This window comes from Ochlerotatus camptorhynchus, unplaced genomic scaffold, assembly GCF_037179485.1.
Source record: "Ochlerotatus camptorhynchus isolate MF236.1 unplaced genomic scaffold, CSIRO-AGI_Acam_v1.1 ptg000211l, whole genome shotgun sequence".
Lineage (NCBI taxonomy): Eukaryota > Metazoa > Arthropoda > Insecta > Diptera > Culicidae > Ochlerotatus > Ochlerotatus camptorhynchus.
The window spans coordinates 371,924-397,953 of record NW_027040701.1 but is presented as its reverse complement, the minus strand read 5'-3'; the positions used below and the strand labels follow the sequence as shown (position 1 = coordinate 397,953).

At 37.1% G+C, this 26,030-nt stretch overlaps 1 protein-coding gene across 11 annotated transcripts in view; it reads left to right on the top strand.

The window, feature by feature from the left end:
- Positions 1-26,030, top strand: part of PIP5K59B (Phosphatidylinositol 4-phosphate 5-kinase 59B) — a 153,590-nt gene that overhangs the window by 94,264 nt on the left and 33,296 nt on the right. For 6 of the 11 annotated variants that reach the window (XM_065224438.1, XM_065224435.1, XM_065224437.1 and 3 more), the window contains 10 exons: positions 4,876-5,235; positions 5,293-5,435; positions 5,556-5,730; positions 5,794-6,128; positions 8,189-8,281; positions 8,348-8,480; positions 8,544-8,631; positions 17,420-17,482; positions 18,985-19,065; positions 19,472-19,648. In XM_065224438.1, the coding sequence (XP_065080510.1) occupies positions 4,876-5,235; positions 5,293-5,435; positions 5,556-5,730; positions 5,794-6,128; positions 8,189-8,281; positions 8,348-8,480; positions 8,544-8,631; positions 17,420-17,482; positions 18,985-19,065; positions 19,472-19,648 (1,648 nt within the window). The remainder of the gene's footprint in view (positions 1-4,875; positions 5,236-5,292; positions 5,436-5,555; positions 5,731-5,793; positions 6,129-8,188; positions 8,282-8,347; positions 8,481-8,543; positions 8,632-17,419; positions 17,483-18,984; positions 19,066-19,471; positions 19,649-26,030) is intronic. The other 5 variants (XM_065224433.1, XM_065224429.1, XM_065224430.1 and 2 more) reach the window with 4 other exon arrangements.

Below are 26,030 nucleotides of genomic sequence, written 5' to 3'. Positions count from 1 at the left end.
ATAGAGTTTTTTGGCGTTTAATCGTCTTTCTCTATCTACAGTGTTATCGTCTTTCTTTATCTACAAAACCTGGTAGACTCAATGAATTCTAGTCAAAAGAGTGCAATGACTAGAATTCCCTGAATTTACCAGGTTTTTCCATAAATTTTGCGGATAATTTCTAGTTTTATAATTAAAAAGCTAGTTATGAAATGTGTTAAAAAATCGTTTTTTTTTTATAAAAGAACAACAACAATGTACAGTACAGAGACCTTCAGAAAATTTATGAAAACTTCAGAAATATTTCAGGAACTTCACAGAAATCCAGAGAATTCCAGAAAATTAAAAGGTGTTCACGAGAATTCCATTTATTTTAAAGCAGAACCGAGCTCTTCATAAGAATTGAGAGCTTTAGAGGAGCTCCGAGGACATCAAGAATTAAAAGGGCAGTTAAAAAAAATTCAAGGAAATTGCAGAAACCTTAAAGAAATTTCCAGAAAATTTCCGGGAATTTTCGGAAACTTCGGTTTGCTCAGAGAAAATTTTTTGGAACGCAATAAAAATTATATGAACATCTGGAAAAATGTGAGAGTATTTCAAGGGTGTTGTATCATGGAATTTTCAAGATCCAAAAAAAAAATCAAAAATTGAGCTAAGTTGATTAGAGAATATCAACGAAGTTTCATTAATTAAAAAAGAGATAATTTTTAGCAAGCGCCGATATTTTTAAGAATTTAAGATTGTTTTATTATATTCAGTGAAGTTCCGATTATTTCGAGGACGATGTGATAACATCTGAAAAATCCCATTAACTTAATGAAATCTGCAGTGACTTACAAGGAATGCATTGGAATTATAGGATGTTCCGAAAATTCTTTGATTGATCTGAAAACTTAAGAAGATTCAGAGAATAATAAATGTATATCAGTAAATTTACCGGAACATTTGATCAATTTAAAGTAACTTCAGGGCTGGACTTTCCAAGAAAAACTAGTGATTTAAGGCAAAGTATCGTGAGCGTTTATAAACTTAAGGAAAGTTGTAGAACTTAAAGGCAATTCAATCAATTCCAGTAAAATGGTGGGTTCTTTTAAAAAAATACTAAGATATTCAGGGCAGTATAGAGAATTTATGGAAATTGAGAAATATTTTGGGCAGTTTTAAAAACATCGGGAGACTCTAGACTGTTGAAGAAGTTATGAATTAGTTTCGATAATTTGAACTTCAGACAAATCTGGAGAACTTCAGTGAGAATCGTAGAACTATATTAATTATTTCGTTACGGGAGCAATAAGTTCCTGAAATTTCAGAATAACTTCGAAAACTTCATAAATGTCTATGGAGCTTAAGGGAAGCGAGAACTTCAGGAACTTATATGGACATTTCGGGAGCATTTTAAATAAGTTTAGTAAAGCTCCAAAAACAAGGCGAATTTCAGGGGAGTTCTGTTCCATTAGATTCACTAAATTTGCGGGAAATTTCAAGAAATTCACAGGTTTTCAGAGAACTTTATATATGGAACACGGAAGTTTTAACATTTTTAGAACAGTTCAATTAAATACAGGGTAGTACAACAAGCTCCATGAGAACTGCAAACACTTTAAATAAAGTTTCGAGAACTTCAATAAAGATATTGATCTCACTAATAAAGCTCTACGAAAAAAAAACTTCAAGAAATAACAGATATCCCCAGAGCAGAGATATTCCAGAGCAGCGAAATTAAATAAATTTTTAAAAAAGTTTCGAGAAATTCAGTGAATTGTTAAAATTTTAGAGAAGATTCATGATCGTTAGGAAAATTGTGGAAACTGTAGAAAGTCCGAAAAAGTTGAAAAAAGTTGAAAACATTGATTAGAAGTATTGCGAGCATTAGGCTAGTTTCTCAAACTACAAAAGAACTTCAAGACAGTTCATTACATATTTAACGGAGATTTCTCATGAAAATTCGCTTCAAGTTCTCCTAATCTAACGCTCGTATTCTTCCGAAACTCTCATGGAATTATTTCAGAAATTCACAATCACAAGAATATAGTTAGAATACTTCTCGCAGTTCCAAATATTCCTCAAAATGCCGTTGAAACTATCCTCCGAATTCAGTTTTCTTTTAATTTTCTTAGGAATTACCTTGAAATTCTCCTCAGTAAGAAATCTTATGGAAAGATTCTCAGAGTATTCATTGAATTCATTTCAGATTTCCATTTTAATCTCACTCCTTCCCTTGGAATTCTACTCACATTGAAAGTTTCATAAGAATCCACTTTCATTTCTCTTCTCAAATCTTAGATTTCTACCCTTAATTTGTAAATTAATATCTTTGAAGATCTTCGGGAGTTATTCTCAGTTTTAATTGTAATCCTTTAATTGTAATTGTAATTTTAGCATCCCCTTCACCACCTAAACATTCACAAAAAAAAAAATACGAGGACTTATGCTCCGATTTCGTTGTCTATCACAAACTGCTTGTAATTATCCTCAGAATGACTCAGAAGGAACTTACTTTGAATTCAATTCCGGGTTTTCTTGAAATTCTATTCAAAACTATATCATGCTTCACATGAAATCTGAAATTCTTTAGAACTACCATGAAAGCAGATTGCACTTGATATTTTTCTTATAAAGTAGCTACAAAATTCAATGTGTGAATGAAAATAACTAGGAATATTAAATGTTTTTATTTTAAAATGCATTCTTTTCCTTTGAATATCTTTAGAATTAAAATTATAAAATTTCCTAAGTAGTGATAAGATTCCCTGAGTCTTCCAGGTATTTTTAGGAGGAATAAAATTCCCTGAGAATTTTGGGTTTAGCCATAATCTTTCGCTTTAGAGGTTCCTATCGTTAATATTTAAGTGTTTATGAGATTCTAATTGAATGAGTCTAAAACATTATACATTTATTTGGTATGCCATCAGAATGACTCATATTCTTCCCTTAGGCCGCATTTTGTAATTTTTTTTTAACTATAAGTCACTATTTGGTCACTTATTTCTTCAACATAGTCACTAAAATCACTATTTTTGACAGCATTGATCACTACCAGACCTGCATGCACTCGCGAACTCATAACGTAGTCTACGTCAACCACGTGGTCGTTTCTTGTTTCTTTTTAGAATAATTTTCTGTCATTTTAAGGACTGTCCTTAAACTACTTAGATAGCTTTTGAGAGGTTTTGAACCCCCTTCCCCATCGAAGGCAGTCGTTCAAACAAGATAAAAAATAAAAATTTTAACGGACCGTTGACACTTAAAGACACTGAAGAAGTCTGCACATTGTAGACGAAATACGCGTATCAGTCAAGGATAAGCAAATAAAGTAGTGGAATTAAATGGAAATTACTAACCCTACTCTCTCTCTGTATACGTAGTTTTTGGACAGCCCCTTAGTCATGATTCAGACTAAAGTGAAATTTTCAAAATTCCGAAAAAAAAATTAAGAGGATATTCAGGGGCGGGGTATTTGCCTCTCCTTGCAATCTCTGGGTTCCACCCCCGTTAACCAAGTTAAAAAGCGGCGATGAAGACATTTATTCGATCTTGTCGAAGACCTTTTCTTAAACCTCCTGGCATCCCTGGAAAGCAGATAGGAGTAAGTTGATTTTTGAGAACTACCACCTTCGTTTGCTTCACGCCAGTCTACAGCTACTGTTAGGATCGATCCATCAACGATACTGTTCATTGGAAGGAAGGAACGTTGTCAGGAAAGTAGCCCATCGTTACCTGAAGTGTTTCGTAGATTGTACAGCAATTCATGGGAAAGCTACCTGCATCGAGAAGGGACACGATTACTCATCCCTTTTCGTTAACTATAGTTAAGGTGATTCGCTGCGACATCCTTATTCGCTTAACCACTTCGAAACTTTAAGTGCACAAATATCAGCTTTTACGACACGTGCAACATTTAAATTGTTACTCCTCGTTTGCTGCTGTGCAAGCATACATGAAGTAGTAATTTCAAATGAAATGGGACACAATTTTCCGAGATTTGTGTAATTGAATATTCGAAGTGGAAGTGCATGCCTACGTGGTGGTCATTTGAGGATTCTACAAGGGTGATTCTTGTAAAGGTTAATCGTTTTAAAGGCGGAACTTTGCATTCAATTGATTTAACTGACACTAAATGCGATACATTACATTACGTAATGATTATCGAATCCATGCGGGCATTGACTTCTGATTGTCTGGTTGTGGCAGCCTAAAACATCAACTCTCGATTGGAAATAATGATCGATTGCCGTGTCACCTATGTTTTGCCCGTTTTGTAATTCAATCATCCATATCAGATCTTATGCCCACATTCTTTTGCCGTCATTTCTTCCCTTTGCTACATTTGTACTCTCGTCTTCTCGAGCCGCATGAAGCGATATTATCATTATAATGTTATCGCTCGGCAGTGTGCTGTATGCAAAATATTCAGATTGTAATAATTCCGCACATTATTGAGACGACCAACGACGAGGACGACGACGACAACGAGCACAGCAATTGCTTTTCTGGTGGACGAGTTTGAATTATACCTCTTCACTGCATCCAACTTGAAATTATATTCCATTTTTTCCTTATCAAGCCATGGAGCACATGAAATGGATGTGATCCCTTCTCACCCGTGGGGTTCGCTCTCTCATTTATTATTAGCTAATGAAATGCATTTAGGTTAGAGGATAGTGTAGCTTCAGGGTTCCCTCCGCACCAACGATGACGCTGACGACGACGGGGTGGATAAAATATTCATGCGATTGGTATTCTCCCTGTACGGGAGGGAATCTAATGAGTTTCTGTTGGGTGCGCCAGTGCTGCCATCGAGAAGAGTGTTCACTGTAATAAATTATACGTTCTATATCAGTCGCGGAATAATTGGTCACCACTAATGCTTGGTTTTCTCCACTTTCAATTATGCAGATGTCGGCAGATCAGCCTCTGGCCTCGCGGCCACACCGGCCCAAATCGGACAAGGAACGGAAGATTGGTCATCGGCGGGTGGGCGAAGGTGGCGAAATTACCTACAAGAAGATCCAAACCACCCAGATCATGGGCTCGATCCAGCTGGGCATTCAGCACACGGTTGGCAGCCTGGCCTCGAAACCCCGTCGAGATCTGTTGATGATGGACTTTTGGGAGCTGGAGACGATATCATTCCCCCCGGAGGGCTCCAGCATGACCCCGGCGCATCACTTTAGCGAGTTCAAGTTCAAAATTTATGCACCGATAGCGTTTAGGTACTTTCGGGATCTGTTCGGTATTCAACCGGATGATTTCATGGTGAGTCGGGGTGGTTTTCCGATGTAGGATTTTACTTAACCTTTTACCATTTCTCAGATGTCAATGTGTTCAGCCCCACTGCGGGAGCTCTCGAATCCGGGTGCGTCCGGGTCGATATTCTATCTAACCGATGACGACGAGTTCATCATCAAGACTGTAATGCATAAGGAAGGTGAATTTCTACAGAAGCTGTTACCAGGGTAGGTTTTTCATTCTCTAAGTTTACTGTTCGTTCGATTAATTTCCTCACGCGCTGCTGGTGCCGGAAAATCGAGAAAAGATTGAATTGCTCAAAAGTAACGTTTTTTCTTTCTCCACAGATATTACATGAATCTAAATCAAAACCCTCGCACGTTGCTGCCGAAATTTTTCGGACTGTACTGCTACCAGTGCAATAGTAAAAACGTCCGACTAGTGGCCATGAACAATCTGCTGCCGTCGTACGTGAAGATGCATTTGAAGTACGATCTGAAGGGTTCTACCTACAAGCGGAAGGTGAGTGAAGCGCAGGATGTGCAAACAGTTCAGCAAGGTATTGATTAAAATTCTACCCATCAGGCCAACAAAGCGGAACGCACCAAACCGTCCCCCACCTACAAGGATCTGGACTTTATGGAGCACCATCCGAACGGCATCTTCCTGGAGGCGGACACTTGCAATGCACTGATCAAAACCATCCAGCGTGACTGTCGGGTGCTGGAGTCTTTTAAGATAATGGACTATTCGCTGCTGGTCGGCATCCACAATCTGGATCTGGCCTTGAAGGAAAAGCAGGAAGCGGCGGCCAAAGCCAAATCCGAGGGGGAATCCGACTACGAGGATGCACCGGAAGCCGACCAGTACATGGTACAGGAACGGGAAGAACAACGAACGACGGCGCTGAACCGCAGCAGGTACGAAAGGGGAGACGCAATGTCTCAGAGATTCGCATTCGATGTTCGTTCCAGCTTGTCTTCAGCCGTCAGCTTGTGTTGCTTGTACTGCTTATTTATTGCCTACAACAGTTTTGTTGCGCAAATTTTGTTTGTCCCAAAATAGGCATTCACTGATGGCTGAAGGCAACGGTTGTAGGTGTGTTTCGTTGCTTTCAAAGCATGCAGAATTTGCTTTGAAAATTGTGGTTTTCTTTCGATACTGCACCCACACTGAACCACAAGAATAATACGTTAATTAGGCTGTACACGTGCATAACAACACAGACCATGCGTGGGGAAAGTCATCATTCTCGAAGAGAGGCGGCGGCGGCGATTAGATTTCCAAAGGATGCTGGGGCGTAATTGAAGATGAAAACCCGCGCGGAGGTGGGAACACAAGCTTCCGCAAATCTGTGATTATAAATACACACAAACACGTACATATACCTAGCTAGCGCAGGCAGACAGGTATAACATAAATGGAGACACGAACATGAACGTTTTGAAGTTTGCATGAGAGTGAAGAGAATTTAATCAGCCATCAGGACAGCGCGATTGGCAATTCTCTGCTTTTGATTCGATTAGGTTTGATTGGAACGTTGTCTGCAAGTTCTACCGTCACGACGCTTATGTTGATGTTGCCTTTTTTTATCTGTACATACAGAAGCTTTTTTGTGTTCGCCTTATTTTGCTGATATTAACAATAAAACGATATTAAATTAGTGCGTTCAGTACTGGAAAATAGAATTAGCTTCCCAGCACCGCAATTTGAACCTATGGATCACAATCAATCGAGTGCGTTCACGTTCACATTCGCGAACGCTGCTCTGTGTGTTTTCCTGCTATCGGAATGACCGTTTCGCCTACACTCATAGCTGTATGTAACAACAACAACAAAAACAAAACATCACTCATCTCCCCTCACAGGACTACATTCCGGCGACAGATCTTGTAAATTCAATTCACCAGCCTCCCCAAGTGCACCTAGCCAAAGCAAACATGGATGTCTTGTTCTTTTGTTCCCATTTTTGGTTCCAATCACACGTGGACGCCTAGCTTTATAGCCGTGCTCCCGAAAGCAATATTTTGCGCCCTTTGTTCTGTTTTAAAAACCTTCCGGCGAAATGATGGCGATTTTTACTCTTGCTGTACCTATATATATATAGTTGTAGTATGATTTTGTTGAAATCGGTTTAAAATCCCAGATTAGTCAATGTGTCGGATGATGAAGAGCGATTACCACTAAACTGACCATTCCTTTTCACCCGCATTCTCTCTCTCCCGGTCTTATCTCTGGTACAGGAATACAGCCTACGGAAAAATGCTCATTAGGTATGACCCCTTTGCTTGCAGGAATCAAAGCTTCCGGATCGACCTTTTCGCTACATGTCATTTCAGTTCCCATCCTGAAGAGTGTGTTTTTGCGGCGCTAGCCGTTATTGTTTAAGGTTTATCAGTTGACGAACAAAGTGTCCGCTGAACTGAACAACACCGAACGTTTCTTTCTCGTGTTGAGCAGGCATAGGAACTTATTCTGGAACCAAATTGACAATTGCTCAGTTGATAGCTATATAGCAGTTGTAGTATCTGATCACTATCAAGTTGCATATCGCTTGAAGCAACGATTATTGTTTAAATATTTCTACTGCCATTAGTAGAACATTATTTCTCAAACAATACTTTCGTATTGTTGCTTCACAGTCAGCAGTTCAATCGATAAATTATTCAACCTCGGATGAAAATGATGCATCAACATTGTAATTATTTCAGCTTGTAGATCTAGGAGTTACACACTTATACTGCTTATAAATCAGTTAGTTATTATGCAAAAATTCAAATCAGTACACTGGACCGACTGATGATACGTAATGTCTGAGTGCATTTCGAAATTTTCACCAAGCGAACCATGGAATATTGAATCAACCACCGATATCATCATTCTCTGCATCAACTTCATTGGCTTTAGTTCCTTCGCTATTCCGTACAATGACAATGACACTTTTCCTATCATTTTTCTCCACATAAACATTGGCATACAGATCCATCAACCGACAGCGGCTTGTTGCGCATTCGACTGCAATGGAGAGTATTCAGGCCGAGAGTGAACCGATCGACGAGGAGGATGATGTACCGTATGTATCAAAAAGGCGATGTGTTTATTTAGAACTTTAATTGACACCATTCTCACCGCATTTTAGACCGGGTGGTATCCCTGCGCGCAGCGAAAAGGGCGAGCGGCTCCTACTGTTCATCGGCATTATCGACATCCTGCAGTCCTATAGGTTAAGGAAAAAGCTCGAACACACGTGGAAAAGTATTATACACGATGGTGTAAGTATATTGTTGGCGAATGGAGAATATGACCAATTATATGATCTGCCCGGTGAATTTCAGGATACCGTATCGGTACACCGGCCTTCCTTCTATGCACAACGCTTTCAGGACTTTATGGCGAAGACCGTCTTCAAGAAAATTCCATCCCGTAAGTATAGAGTCTTCAGGGTAATTCGATTTTTTCTCTCTCTCGGAAACATAAACAAATTGTAAATGATGCGAATTCATAATACATTCTGAGCTAATAATGATAATCGATAGTGACATTTACCCTCCAACCCCCTCTCTTTCATTACCATACTTTTTTGCATATTGGCTAATCCAGAAATTGTATTTGTACTAAAACCGGAACCAAAACTATTTTCTCTTTGCCAATAAATGGAGTTTTTTTTTTGACTGGGGATTGCATTTTGTGATTACTAATTTGTAAAGTTTAGTCCATAAGCAAGGTTGGGTTTCGCAGGAACCGATTGTAAAGGTGGTAAATTTGGTAGATTTAGTATAATACTCTTAGGTGGGTTCCTTAATAAAACATGTCAGCTCTAGGATTATGGAAATTGTGGATATCAGCATATTTACACTCTCCCAATCGACCAAAACTTCACGCAGCAACACAAGTTGATACATATCCACATGCATATTTTGGGAATATTGTTTCGTTCTTGGTCATGTTTTTCAACAAGTTGAAATGTTAGGGGCATGTCCATTACGTTGGTAAGCAACAGCGATTAATTATAGTAAAATTTGGGAAAGGTGTTGTGTCTATTGGTTTTGAAAGTGACGCGAAAGTTACGGGACTATAGAATAATCCAAAATATACGAAATGTATAAGACTTACGAAATGTAAAGTATGCCTATTAGGGCGGGACAACTTTACAACCCGTTGTTCCCCACTGCTTTTTCAATGCGTTTTTAATTATAATTTCGATTTGCAGGAGAATTTTAAATTGTGTATGGATAAATGTATGGGAAACGGAACGAGCTATTAATTTGCTTGCCAAAAATCCAAATATTGCTCAAATTTCACCATACCTCGGACTTAGATTGAGTATAATATACAAAACAACTTAGTTAAATACTGTAAATCGATTTGATCTTCGTACAAAAAGTTACTAATATTTCACTTTTGACCAAGTGTTCCACACGTACCTACAAGCTCATATATATGCCTTTAGGTATGCGCGGAGCAATAGGTCTAAATTAATACAATAATAAAAAGTTGTTGTGCATAGTAAAGAGTGTCCCACATCAAATTGCATCACGGAAAAAAACGCTGTAGAAAATTACCTAGTTGACCGATCCTTTTCAAACGTTCAGACAATAAAATATAACCCATTAGTAATCTTTTGGCATATTTATTTCATTCAACTTCAATACCATAGCCGTACGCTCGCACCTTACGCTTAACTCCACTCATTAGGTTCTGTACAACATCTGGCTGCAGCTTCTTCTGTACGGAAACTCACTTTTTCATCATGTCTTCCTCAGATTTGACCTCCTTGGGATGCTTCCATAGTGCCTGCTTCATAATAGCCCAGTATTTTTCTATGGGCTTTAGTTTCGGTGCGTTGGGGGGGGGGGGGGTTCATATCCTTGGGTACGAAAGTGACCCCGTTGGCTTCGTACCACTACAGGACATTTGAATAGAGACATGAAGCTAGACAGTTTCCGGGCCCGTGACCTTCCCACCGTATTTTGCCGTTCGTCACGATTTGGAGACTTCTGCACTTTGTACGTACGCAGTCCCTCCCGGTCCTTGGCTCTCTGAACGAAAGACTTGGACAGATTCAACTTTTTGGCCACATCCCTGACCGAATCATTGGGATTCCGCTTAAACGCTTTCACGACACGCTTGTGATCTTTATCACTAATAGAACATCCATTCTGATCGCATTTCTCCTTCCGTTCGATGCTCAGAGTTTCGTAGTAACGTTTAATAACAGTACTCACCGTTGACTGCACGATTCCGAGTTGTTTTCCGATGTCCCGATGAGAGAATTTAGGATTTTCCAGGTGCTTGAGCAAAATCAATTCGCCACGTTGCTTTTCGGGTGACGCCATTTTTTCCAACTTTCGAAAAACTGATAGCGATAAAAATACAGTGTAAGCAATACACTCTAAACTACTTCTACCCAAATTTACAAGAGAAAATACCCATTGGGTATTTTTCTACAGCGTTTTTTCCGTGATGCAATTTGATGTGGGACACCCTTTATTGCATACATTTTCCCATACAACATTTAAAATTTTCCCGCAAATCCCGACCATAACCAAGTTCGTTCAAATTTAACACCTTTGTTGGGGATCTCAATACACATCGGACGAGTAGTGGAGAACAGGGAGTTGTGATCCACCAAACAAACTTGACCCACCCTAATGACTCCCTGAAAACACTCAGGGTGGCCACTCAACCGGGAAAACCGGGAATTAACCCGAAATCGAAAACAATCGTGGAAAACTGGTTGTAACCGGGAATTCGATTGGAACTTTAACATATAATTTTTTATTACTAAATATTCAAAGTCCGTTGCCTCTTAGAATTTTGAATCTAGCCTCATAATCTTGAAAAGTTGGCTAAGACCAGGATCTCGAAATTTTTTATCAACTAACGTGTAAGAATTTTGACCATTGTGGTTAATCCTGAATCTTAAATTTCTGTGTATGGATTCTAAATCTTATCTAGATTATTTCTTTTGAAAATTACCTCAGGATATGTTTGCACATTTATCATGAGTTTCCTTAGGATTATTTCAACATGTCTTCAGGATTTCCTTCAATAATTCGTTTCAAGATTTCCCTCAATAATCTTATGATTCTGTCCGGTAATCCATAGAAAGTTTCCCAACTAAAGTCTATTTTTGTGCAGAACACTTTAGGATTTTCCACCAGAAAACTCTTGAAATGTACTCTTCAATCTTTGTATTCTTTAAAAACTCGTAAAATGTACTCTACAATCTTTGGGTTCTTAAATAAATTCGCGTGAAATTGCTTTAATTTCTCTTCATTATACTCTTAACAATTCGCTTGGAATATTCCTCGAAATCTCGTGGTATGCCATTTTTACTGTCTTATAGTTAAAGGAACTGGACCGAGTACTCGCGGTTGTCTCGAGGTTAGTGAAGATTTACAATTTTTTGGATGGGAAAAGGGAAGAAGGAGGTTTGAAATGTGGTTTACGTTACAACTATTTAATTAATCCTAAAACATGAAATTATTTCTATTCATCTTGAAAACAAACATTGAAAAAAAAACCCCACACGTACAAAATACAAACTAAACTCAAGGTTAATCAAACTTACAATCTAAGGTTAATATCCTTAAAGTAAACATATATGAGTTTCATAAACTCCAGATCGTGTCTAGCCAAAATATCCCGAACTGGAACATTAGGTTGTCTACCTCGAGCCCGAAGGGAATCATAAAAATGTGATCTGACTCCACGATACTCCGCACAAGACCAAAGGATGTGATCAGCGTCCTGGTAACCTTGTCCACATTCACAGAGATTGCTGTCTCCCAACCCCACACGGAACAAGTGAGCGTTTAGACAATAGTGATTGGACATGAGACGAGACATCACGCGTATGAAGTCTCGACCCAAGTCCAACCCTTTGAACCATGCAATCTTCGACGCCTTAGGGATAATTGAATGTAGCCATCGTCCCAAGCTCCCTTCACTCCATTGATGTTGCCAGCTAACGAGCGACTGCTGACGATAAATAGAGAAAAATTTACTATAGGCGATTTGTCGATCATAAATGTCGCCTTCCATAGCGCCCACCTTCGCAAGTGAATCCGCCTTCTCATTGCCCAAAATTGAGCAATGCGAAGGGACCCACGCGAAGGTGATGATGAAAGAGCGCACGGATAAAGCACTAAGCAGTTCTCGTATTTTCAAGAGAAAATACGAGAAGTGCTTTACCGGCCTAATGGAACGGATAGCCTCGACATAACTGAGACTATCCGTAAAAATAAAGTAGTGGTCTGGAAAAAGTGAAGCAATAGTTTCCAAAGTGTAGTGAATTACTGCCAGTTTAGCCACATACACAGAACAAGGAGCTTCAAGTTTTCGAGAGGCGCTATGAAATTCATTAAATACACCAAAACCAGCGGACTCCTCTATTAGAAATCCATCTGTGAAAAACGTTCTTGCAGAATCAACATGGCCAAACTTTGCAGAGTATAATGACGAAGCAATCATAGGATGATGATGCTCTGGAATTCCGTGGATTTCCTGCGTCATAGATAAATCAAAATTCATTGAATTGCCGAAATCGGAGAAGACTACACGATTGGGAATATTTCATGAAGGGCTGACATCCTGTGTTAAATATAGGTAGTACAAAGTCATAAAACATCTTTGAGGATTTAGCTACAGAAGCTTCTCAAAGTTTTCGATCACCAGTGGGTTCATTACTTCGCAACGGGTGAGGACCCTCACTTCGAGACTCGTAGTATGAGTCGAGTGCATGCATCCTAACGCGATACGAAGACAACGATACTGGATCCGTTCCAGCTTGATGATGTGCGTTTTAGCTGCCGACTGGAAGCAAAAACTACCGTACTCTAAAACCGATAAAATCGTTGTCCGGTACAACGTCAGAAAATCTTGTGGATGGGCTCCCCACCACGTTCCGGTAATTGATCGAAGGAAATTGATCCTTAGTTGGCATTTTCGTCTCAGATACTCAATGTGGGATCTCCAAGTGCATTTGGAATCGAACCAGACCCCGAGATATTTAAAAGGCATGGAATGAGTGATCGGTTTACCCAAAAGTTGAAGCTTCGGTTGTGCTGGGCTATGCTTCCTAGAAAAAACGACCAGTTCAGTTTTCTCCGTGCAGAATTCGATACCTAGCTGAATAGCCCAAGTAGACAAATTGTCTAAGGTATCCTGTAAGGGTCCTTGCAGGTCAACCTCTTTTGGCCCTGTGATAGACACTACGCCGTCATCTGCAAGTTGTCTCAACGTGCAATTGTCACTAAGACAGACATCAATTTCTCTAACGTAGAAATTGTACAAAAGGGGGCTTAAACATGAGCCTTGGGGGAGACCCATGTAGCTAAATCGAAAAGCTGTAGAGTTTCCATGAGAAAAGCTCATATGTTTTTCTGACAGCAAATTGTACAAAAAATTATTGATATCCAAGAACACAGAAGCCATTTGCTCTTTCTTAGCAAAAGCTAACTGAATTTCCGAGGAAAGCAACGCGAGACAGTCGTTCGTTCCCTTCTGGTATGCCATTTAGAATCTAGAAAAGTGTTATCTCAAATTTTGTTTTGATTTTACGTCTGAATTCCATCAATTTTTCCTCAGAATTGCCTTGGAATACTTGTCAAAATGCTTTTGAGGAGGGTCTCTTGGAATTTTCCTGAAACTCTACTTAGAATTCCCTTAGAAATTTGTTCAGAATCTCCTGGAACACTACTCAGAGTTTTTTTTTGATTAAAATTTCTTGCCAAATCCTCCAAACTTTTTGAAAGTTTCTAAATTCTTTTAGGATCTCTCTTGAAACTTTCTTCAATCTAGCATGAAAATCTGCAAAGAATTACATTCTCTTGGAATTATTGTTCATATTTCGTTGCAGCTCTCCTCAGATATTTATTATTATTATTATTCGATCGATCGACATTTAAGACATTTTCAGCCAGATTGTAATTATATCATCATTACATTTGCCTGATAAATACTTCATTATGCAGGACTGGTAGCAGGTCACTTTTTAGTGGCTAGGTCACTATTTTCAAGTCAGTCACTAAAATGTCAATTTTTTTGTCATAAAAAGTCACTAAAGTAACTATTTATTAAAATTTAGTCACTAAAGTTACTTTTTTACGACCAATGCTGAGAGTAAAGAATTTGCCTTTAAATAATCCAATCAAATTACAGTTTGATTAGGTATCAAATTGGTGTTATAAAGACAAGAAGAGTTGCGACAGGAACGTTAATTGTCCAATTAGTGTCCAACCATTAATATTAACATTTGATATTTGATTGATAATATTTTGAATAAAATCAAATACAGTTTATTACTAGAATTAAAATCTACTTAGTTGAAGATGCTAAGCGTCAAATAACAGACTTAAGGTGATACTCTAAGGAAGCCTTAGCGTGAAACTTCAAAGGCACAAATGTCAGCTTCTACAAAATATACAATTATGAAATTGGTACTCTCTGTTTGTAGTAGTGGTGGTAATTTTATACGATAGATGGAGGAGATGGAGTCTAGAGTTGATACATCCGTTAGAGTACGGCAGTGTGAAAATTGTATAAAGAGAGTAGAAAGCGAGCAATGACAACTTAGAAGAAGTTACGAGAGGGGGGGGGGGGGGTATACATCTCCATCTGGGGAGTTCGGTAAAGAGAGATGATCAACCCGATCCGTACCTTCCTTAAAGTTGACCTTGCTCGCTTTCTACTCTCTATATACAATTTTCACACTGCTGTACTCTAACAGGACTATCTGTTATTTGACACTTAGCATCTTCAACTATGTAAATCATTAACTTTACGCAGCAGTAATACAAACAAAATAGTTAAAGTAAAATCTACTGTTTTTTTTTTATCTATAACAAGCTTAAACTCTATTCTATCCACTACTTTAAAAAGAACTATGTTTCGTCAACTCTGTGCAAAGTTATTAGCAAATGAGCAGTTCGTGACCAAAACTGTGCATGCCAAGCATGTCCGTGACCCTATCCCTGGCACTTAGGGCACTGGGTGTGGTTTGGGAAATTTCCTCCAGTCTTCCTGACGTGTTCCCAGTTCACTCGGACATGGAGTATAAGGCTAGCTTTTTCTAAGGCCTTAAGGTTGTTTAGTTCACTAGACTAGAAGTGAAATAAATGCGTGAATCGTCAGGATGGGATTTCATTTTCATTTTGATTACTTGGTCAGGCTCAACTCCAAGTCATTTAGATTCACCACTGGGCAGACCTTTCAAGACACCCTTGAACAGACGTTCAGTTTTGGTGTCATAAGTAAAAAATGTGTGATGCTTCTCAGTAAGGTACTTGAGATTACGTTTGAATCCGTCCAAAGTTTCAGCCAATACACTGCATTCACCCCGACGGCCCATTTGAAGGGAAAACTTAAATTGAACGAAGCTCAAAAGCTCCTTGCGAAGAGCATGAAAATCGGAAGTGGTTACAACACTAGGAGGAATCTTTTCCTTTTTGGCACTAAGCCGGGAATGATTAATGGAATTTTGCCTGGATGATGGATCATTCTCATTTGCGCTTAGGCGCCATGGTGGCAAAACCAAATTTCTCCAAATTGACTTCCAAGTAGATTACTATAAGAATCCGAAGGATCGAAGAGGAATTTTCAAAGTCGATGGTCAAGCAGGATTACCTCGGGTAGGATCCAAACAAGGATCGAAGAGGAATAATTGATTGATTTATCTTTATTTAGGAGGCTTTCAGCCTGAGGCTGGTTCGCCTCCAATAGGTTGAGTACTGAGAAGTGTTGTTTAAATTTGTTGTAGCTCTAGGTAGCAGTAACACTTTCTTCTGCAAAAAGCAAATAGATCTGCATGACAAGAGAACACGATGCGGACGCTTTATGTGATCAATTACGGTATTGCGTTTATCCTCTTTGTTTCAATGCTACATAAATACAGTACAAATCAGTAAAAAGATTTATGAACATCAGTGAAGCATTGAACCCTACATTAAGCTTTAATGTGAACGTCAATTCTTCAATATCAATCTTTTTAAGAACATCACTTTGGAACACTGTTCAGCAAACAAAAAGAACTCAGCCATTCATCAGTTATCCATAACCTCAATAACCTACATTTGCAATAAATCAATGCTAATTTGCTGAAAGATCCTTTTGTCTCAACTCTACGATTAGTGACCAACAAGCTCAGATACATTGGCAGACCAGAGCTAAACTTTATGATTGAACGTAAAATGAAAATAAAAGCTGAAAATAATATGATAAACTAAAAATTACAACAAATGTTTGCTCGGCAGTAGTCGGATGGCCCGGGGAAATTGCCCCCATTGCTCGCTTCGCCTTCAAATCCGGCTCTGGTCTCATATATTTTTTTTTTCTTTCTTTATTTAGGAGATTTTCAGCCGTAGGCTGGTTCATCTCCGAGTAAAGGTCTCATATATGTTTTGATATTATTTTTGATATTTTACCTCTTATGTCAATCAAATTAATAGCAATTTTTGATGTTCTATACCTCAATTGAATAGTGAAACTTGCTATTGATGCTATTTCTCGGGTTAGCTCTTCATTACGATGTTCCGATGGTTCTTTCGTTGACTTTCCCTAGGGAATATGTATTTCTGCCAGCCAACTGCGAAATTCCCTTTTCTGTACTTTTTTGACTACCCATATTAAATAAACCATACCAGCTCTTAACATGAATTTCGACATTAAGGGCGATTTTGGGCATCACAGGGCTTAAACCAACGATGGAGATGCTCTTATATCAACTGCTTATTTGTGAACATTATCCAAGATCTTGTTTGAAAAGATGGGTGCATTCTCGAATCGAACCCAACTGATGATTGTCAATATGATGATCATTACCTACAGAACTTTCTTAAGCCTTTCTTAAGCTCCCTCGCTTTGCCTAGGTGATCTCGAATAAGATTCACTACCGTTCTTAAAGATTTTTTTTTGAATTTCTTTTAAGTGAACCGTTTTATTCTACCGTTAGATTGTCTTCCAGGAACAGAAGCAAAATCAAAATCATCGTACTATTATAAACTCTTCTCGTTTTTTTCTCTTTCTCTCTTTCTCTTTGCATACACGCTGCGCATTACAAATGACAAAACCAATCAAACATGTACAAAATGCCATTGCAAATACCTATGTGTACAAAAAAACTGTACAAAACCATCAACCCCAATGTATATGCATAACGTGTAACTCGATACAATACCAATACAAAATAAAACCAATTGCTAAAACCCAGTGGATCTTCCCGAGATCAAAGGCAATCATAGAAAATTTCGCACGTTGGTCACCAGTTATATAGGTAATCTAACAACCCCTCTAACGCTGTTTTACCTAATCTCTCGCTCTATTCTGCCTGTGCGTCAGCTACAATTATAACTATTATCCTTCCTTCCCTACTGACCTGCGAATGCATTTTAAGCCGTTTTTGCTCTCTGCTATCTTTATCCGTAACAATTAATTAGATCAGTTCGCTATTGGCTCTTTTGGCCTGCTTCTTCTACCACTGCACGGCGTTAGCTAGTTTTTTAAGTGATCCCTGTTTGATATGCTTGCATCTTTTTACCACCTAGAACTATGCTATCTTGTGCTTGTTTTCCTATCTACTTCTTGCGTTTTTACCCCTCACCCCAAACTAGCCTATATACAAATCTCTCTTCTCTTTTCGTTTGATCTCTAATCTCTATATAATATACCTCGGTTGCGAAATGATTGACTGCTGTACATAAATTTCGTTTGTTTAAGGTTTCGATTTTAGTTGAAGTTTCGAATTTGATTTGCAACCATCAATTTTACCGTAAATTTTTCGACACAGTTTGTACAACGGTTTCTTAGATACTGATGTGTGGAGATCCTTAGGATTGTTAGCGATGTAATTTTTTTTTATCTCTAGGATAGTCTCGCTGCCGGATGCTTTGATTTCTTTTGCCTTAGAGAGTGAAACGGGCACGCAGGTTTCTTTGAACATATGTTGTAAACCAAAGTAGCGAACGATTGTGTAAATAGTCGCAACATGAGCGAAATCAGAGAGTGATTAAAAAGCAAAAAAAAAAAAATGTCACCTTGTGTAAAGATGAGCGCTTTTGACTTGTACAGTGAACCTCGTATAGTTGATCCGTTCCACAGTTTTTTAGGCTCTCACCATTATATCGGTTGCGCTTTCCCGTCCCCGGGCTGATGGAGGCGGGTGTTACCAATGCTTTGGTTCCTATTTTTTTTTTATGGTTTTTGGTTTGAGTTTGGCATGATTTTCGACTAGTTTGCTCCCTTTGGGTATTTTTTCCTTAGTTGGGAGATGCTGATTAAAAGAGTGCTTTTGGTTCTGCTTTTGTGAGTTTGTTTTGTACGATACCTTTTTATAGTGTGCTGAATCGAGCATATTACAATGTATGGTATTTTTCCACCCTAAGAATTTAGTTTCGTTTTGTTTAGGATTTTTGCTTGCAGTACCATAATTTTAACTGAAGATTAAAAAAAAACCACCTCAAGATTTTATTTTCTCCGCCAATCCCATTCAGAGCAGAATTCTTCATTTATTCCCACTTAGCGTTTAAATCGAATTCAATTTTAACCATCCGGTCCTTTAAAAAAAAACGTGTTTTCGATTGTATGTTTTCTTTTTCTTTTTCTCTCTTTTTTTATTTTACGATCCCGACCATCCTCGAAATCGAACAAATTGCCTTCAACCACCGCACCAACCATCGCACGCCAACAATCGATTAATTTTCAAAAAAAAAATACTCTTTCAACAAAAAAACATTCTTACTTCACCACCGCGTGAACTTGAAAATCCCGAAATCGCAGCGCTAAAACATTCGCCGTCAAAGAGAAAAAGCCTCTCGAAAGCAGCACAGAGAACTAGAAATGAAGAAACTGATAGTCAACGTAAGTGTAAAGTATTGTTTTGTTTTTTGTTTTTTTAAATAATTTTCAAGGATTTTGGTTTTGTTTCATTATTTTTGTTTGGATTCCACGTTTTTCCGTAACCGTTCTTTTTGGTTTTTGTCGTTCTGTCTGTGTCAAACTTATAAACTTTTTTTTTCCAAATCTGCACGGATGTTTCTGTCCAACTCGAGATCAATCAGTAATGACAAAGAAACGTAACACTTTGAAACATCTCTCATACTCACACGTTACCTTGAGTTACTTTCCTTTCCTGAATACTGTTCTGTAAGCTACCAAAATCAAATGCTTTCCACTACTCTTACCAGCACCTAAACTGCACCAACATTATCTACAGGATATTAACAGTGTTTCGTATTCTTCCCTAACTATAAAACAATGACCGCAGCTGTAGCAGGTAGTTCCCACCAGCATCACCACCATAACCAGCAGCAACGGGAGCAGCAGCAGCAGCAGCAGCATAATCAGCAACAGCAGCAACATCATCAACAACAGCAACAACAGCAGCAGTTCCATCCCACGCAGACGCATTTCAACCAACATACCACTGGAACGCCCAAGTCTGGTGAGTTGAATTCGGCTTGTTTATCTATGTACTGAGGAAGGACTCTTGTGCAACAGAACAACGATTATCGTATGGTTGTGATTTCATTAAATCTTTGTATCTATAGTTCGGAGAGGTAAAGGCCCCGGAAATTGTGTATAACAGGTGGCACTAAGTTGTTTTTTTTTGAAAAGAAGGTGTTAAATATTACAAGTTTTTCCGTAATGGGTTTGTTTGATTTTGGATTGTTTTTTTTTAAAGATCCTGATGGGAGGATGGTGGCTTACGATGATTTAGATTTTTTTTAAGAATATTTAAGATAACTCAAGGGAAAATCAGTTTAGGAGATGTGGACGGACCTGGCGTAATAGTTGCCATCCAGGCCTCTATCGCAGAAGGTCACGAGTCACGAAATCTCATTTCCAGGCAAGCCACGCATGGGGGGGGGGGGGGAGTTCACCGCTCCGAAAAAAATAACTACGTTTTGATTTTTCTAAAAATATTGGAAAAATGTATCAAAAATCTAAATAAATCACATTTTTTCTAATATTTCAAAAAAAAAATCACGTGCAAAAACATTGTAAATAAGTCATCACGGCGTAAAGTTGGACTCAAAAAACCACAAAACAACGACTTTTTGGTTTTGCTGATGGTCGCATTTTTCATGATGAGATAGAAAAAAATATTTTTGCATGTAGTTTTTGACAAAAAAATCTAAGGAAGAGACTGATTTTCTTGGATTTTTGATAATTTTTCCCAATATTTTTAGAAAAATAAAATCGGGCCGGTAAACTTAACCTTAAAAGTGTATATAGTATGCAACACCAAAAACAAACAAAATAAGTGACTTTATGCTGAGCAATTCCCTACAAATTCGCAAATCGGTTTATTTTTGAATTTTTTTATTTGGTTGAAAATTTGTGGAAACGTTCCTCATGACCGACAATGTCATTTTGCATCCATATCGCCATTTTGAATCCAGCCTTATTTTTGAAAAGGGTCTATAGAAAAATATCATGCTTATCTTCAGAAAAATTTTACTCTCAAACTGTTTGCGCGATCGGTTTGGTGTCTTCGGCAATATTACAGATAATGGATGAGACTATTTAAAATATGCAATCTTATAAAAATTACCCTACTTTTGTTTTTATTTTGTATTATTTTTTTGTTGATATGTTTTAGGGGACAAAAAATTTATTTATTTCGTCAACCAACGTAGACTAGTACACATTCGAATACAGTTTTGTTTTCTTAAATTTATTTATTTATATATTTCGTCAACTTTGGAAAAGAGGTTAAAAAGTATAATATTATCTTTTATAAAAATCAAGCAGTGTCAGCTTTCCTATTTTTTTATGAGTTACAATGCCTTATGGAGTAAAAATATTGTTTTAGTTTATGCCGAGACATTGTAAAGTCAATGGTTTCGCAGTGTTTATTGTAAGAGGCCATCATGCGGTTTAATGGCCCATATTTTGCATAATTTGTACGATGATGTTTTATGGCAAATAAATTTCGATTTCGGAGTTGCCGAGTAGGTGCATGGAAATTTAATTTTGATAATAGTTATGTGGAGTCAATGCGCTGCGAAACGATATCGTTACAAACGAAACCATTGCATATTCACGACGCTCTTTTAATGTTTGTATGTTTATTAGCATGCAGCGTGCTTCATATGATGGAAGAGGAAATTATGTCCAACCTAATTTACGAAGAGCGTATAATAGAAATGGTTTTTGTACGGATTCTAATCTCTCCCCTAATAAAAAATAACCATAAACGAACGATAACCCAAATCATTGAACTATTCCATAAATAGTTTGGATGATACCCAGAACACGTCGTTAAGCAAATTAACCATTCAATTTTTATTAGGGTCTTCGTGTGTGATTGAAAAAGGAGGCCATACAATGCTGCAATATTCCAGTATTGACCTCACATAGGCAATATATAGTGTTTTAATTGTGTATGGGTCGTGAAAGCTATAGCAAAAGCACTTGATAAAGCCTAGCATGTTATTTGCTCTGTGAATAATTGTGTTGTAATGGTCTATGAAAGTTAGTTTAGAGTCTAAGATAATTCCAAAATACCTAACTCTTTCACATTTTTCTACATTTTGATTTACTAGATTTCCTAGTCAAATGCAACCTATTGCACTAATAGGTCAAGATGGAGAAATGATGGATAAAAAAGTAATGATTTAAAAAAAAAAGTCAACTTTTTGGATAAATATTCAAAATTAGGTCCAATTATTTTTTTTACTGAAAGTACACCAAATTTACAATAAAAAAGCACTTGAGTTAATTTTTTCTAAGTCGCACCGTTTTCGAGATGTAGCGGTTTGGAAGAAGATATTTTTAAAATGTTGGTAATTTTTGACCATTTTTAAATGTATTTCGTGGTTCTTCAGTTCCGATTTTTTTTTTCGAAAAGACCAAAACTTTTTACAATAAAAATGCTCTTGGTGGCATAACTTGATTTCAGTTTACGCAATTAACAAATTTGATACCTAATTTTGTTTTCATTTTGCTGTACATTTGCTCTTCAGAAATATGTTGTTGCGGGCTTGTTTTCATGGCCTTAGCATAACATGAAATTGAATACTTATTTTGTTATCAACAGTAAAAATGGATATCAAATTCAGTTTTCAGTTTGCTCTCACTGATAGCAGAAATAGTTTTCAATGTGATTTCACAAGAAGATTTGTTTGCTTGCAATTGTGATATTTTAACACGACCATAACGACAGCAACCTGAGTAATAATTATCAGCGAAAACACAACATCAAATTTAGATTTCAATTTAATCTCAGACTTTGTTTGGGAATTATCTTATTTTTGGTTTTTTTTTGTCTCTTTATTTAGGAGATTTTCAGCTGCAAGCTGGTTCATCTCCGAACACCTTATTTTAGAATTTCTCATGTGATTTGTGACGTCGCATGATGGCTATTGGTTCAAGTCGGATTCTTTCCACTTCCTTGGGGAACCCGGAACATATTCGAGAGTACCCAATGTGGTTCTGTACACTCAATATGACTACCAATGATCATATTTTTGAACTATCATGTGATTTGAAGTGTCGCGTGATGGGTTATAGTTCGAGTCAGATTCTGGCCACTTCCTTGGGGAACTCGGAACATGCTCGAGTGTGTCCAATGTGATCCTGGACACTGGATCCTGGTCGTGTGATAGGTTCTAGTTCAAGGCAGATTATGACCAGTCTCCCTGAGAAATCCGGAACATGTCCAAGTGTGGCCAATGTGCTCCTTTGAAAACCTTAAACATAATCTTTAAAATATTAAATGTAAACTCGAAGTACGCTAAAATAGCTCTAAAATCACAAAAACGCTAAAATGGAATAGAACTGCCAGAATAGCTTTAAAAACAACAAAAAGGCATTGAAATTTCCAAAATTTCTAAAACTCAAAAATGCCAAAATGTTTACATAATCCTTTAGCGAACCTTGAATCGCCAAAACATGGACGTAAAAAAGGAATGTTTTACTGTACTGAGTACCAATGCAACCGACGCCTGTGAGGCAGGTCCCACTCACACCTAAACCGGCGACCAATGGCGAAAGAAGGCGTGATCAGAGATTTTAAGCCTCAGAAAATACCGACGGCTCCGACTGGAATTGAACTCATGCATTGTCCGAGAGGCAATCACGCGTACCACTACACCACTGGCGCCGCTAGTCTCAGAATCTTTAAACCTTATTTAATCCCAGAATGCTGAAAATTACTCCTTACTTGGGACATTGATTTTTTTATCTGACATATCAAAAATGAGCTGAATCCAAAATTTCGAGTAAAATTCAAATCTGCCAATATTCAAGATTTTCCTTAGTTCAGGATCATGCATAAATGGTCCGATATTTCAATACTTTTAAGGTATTGAAAAATCTTGATAATTATGCGAAGCCCTTGAACATGTATTCAATTCCTTCTAACAGCTTCTTTAATAAAGAAAACTTACTAACTCTCGAATTCCTAGATCGAGACTTTTTTTCTTTTTGCCATGATCTTGATATTTTTTGGAAGTCGACATTTTCAGATTCAGATGGTCCAATGTTGAAAATAAGGAGATGAACCTGCCTCTGGATGAAAATAACGATAATATATCGATAAATTACATGAAACTTTACATAAATGATCGCTAGGGGCAATGGACCAAGCTTGTGCTGGAATTCGGCCATTTTGACTCTCGCCTATTTTTTTTAATCTAAATTGCTTATTCGATCATTTTTAAATAAATCGTAGCACGGAAACGGCTCTTCTAATCGAAATGACGTTTGAGACAAAGTTGTTGGAAACTAGATTGCCTTTTCAGTAAAATATGCACAATGATGAAAAAATCACAAGTTTTTGTCAAAAAAAAAAAAAAAAAAAAACATTTAAAAACTGTTCAAAACTTTAATAACCAAGAAAATTACATTTTAAATGTTTTTTTTTTTTAATTTATGTTTATTTGAAAGTATATTAAAAATTCTACCTTTTCTGATATTGTACACAAAGTCTACTGAAGTAAAAAAAAATCCAGTTTCCTACAACTTTGTCTAAGAAATCATCTCGATTAGATGAGCCATTTTCGTGCTATGATTTATTGTAAAATATCGAACACGTCAGTTTGTTAAATTAGGCATGAGTCAAAATGGTTGAATTCCAGCACAAACTTGGTGCATTGGCTCTAGTGCACAAATATGCGTTGTTTTATGGGATTCGGAGAGGGTAAAGCGAAATCGATTCGTCAGCAGTATTGAATGTTTTTTCCCTAGTTTCAAATTATTTTTTTAAAGGTCTGATGATATTTTCCACCTTCGGAAATCTCGGTATCCAACGTTTTGGTCTTTATTGGATCTTTTCAAGGATTCTGTAATTTTAATTTATTTAGTTTAATTATTTTTTATTTCTGCAAATTTGGATCTCCTGATATTTTGAAAGTCATCCTGTACCATTGGATTTTTTCCATAAACTGTCTGGTAATAATTCCCAGAATTACAGAATTCCCTTACAAATTTATTACAAAAAATGCAATAAGTCAGGGTTTCGCAATGGGTCGTTGCGGAAAATGCATGTTTTGAAACCCCTGTTGGCTCAAAGTTATCAACAAAACTCATTTAGACCTTAGAAATCCAAAAAAGTGTTCAAAATTCAAATATATCGTAATGTCCTTGTTCAATTCACGAAAAATGCAAACTTTTAGAATGTTTAAAACTACCCGCATAAATACGAACCCTTACATGACCTTACCAAAAATGGTTAAAAATTGTTTATAATCCCTGCCAAACTTCAACTGAAATGGTTATGGAACTTTACATGAACGTTTGTGTGATAAAGTTTTAACCTTATGTATTGTGGTTTTTTGAAAGTGAACCATACACATAATGGGTTGTTAAGAACCATTACCATTCAAAATTCTTGTTTTCTCCATACATTTTTGGGAAAGTAATTATATTGAAACCATTTTATTTATGATTTGAGAACTTTAATGGTAATGGTTATGGTAGTCGGTAAGGTTCATATATGGTTTTGTAACATCGATCAACTTTATGTGGAATATATTGCGAATTAGTTGCCTGTAAATTACTGATTACCAATTCGCGATATATTCCACGTATAGTTGACCGATAATACAAAACCATTAATTGACCTTACTGACTACCATAACCATTACCATTAAAGTTCTCAAACAATAAGTAAAAAGGTTCTAATATAGTCCTCTCACCGAAAATGTATGGAGAAAACAACTATTTTGAATGGTAATCGTTCTTAACAACCCATTATTTGTGAGGTTCACTTCCAAAGAACCATAATACATAAGGTTAAAACTTTATCACACAAGCGTTCATATAAAGTTCCATAACCATTTCAGTTAAAGTTTAGCAGGGATTATAAACAATGTTGATCCCTGTTTTCTGTGAAAAAATTACATACAAAAGTCTACTAACAAAAAGTTCAAAAATTTGACCAAAAGTTCTTGCTCCACGATTTTTTTCAATTTTAAAGTGTCTATAGCTTTGAGCATTCACATAATTTGTATTCTTCATGAGCTTTATAAAAAATAAAAAATTCAAAACTTGAGCATGCCATTTTTGAAATATTTGTGTTTTCAACACATTTTTGTATTTTTTTTTTATTAAATATTGTAAACAAAATTGCCTTGTATATTTTTCTTTAAATGATTTTTTTTTCCTCTACAACTTTGTCTCAGACTTTATTTCGATCAAAAGTGACGTTTACGTGCTACAATATATTGAAAAATGTCAAAAGCGCCATTTAGAAAATAAAAATACAATAATCAAAATGGCCGAATGTTTGCAAAAATGTGAATGATTTCCAATTAAAAATAATTATGCACGCAAATCGGAGAAAGTTGAGTTTTTCCGATTCGTCATTTGGCGTGGAA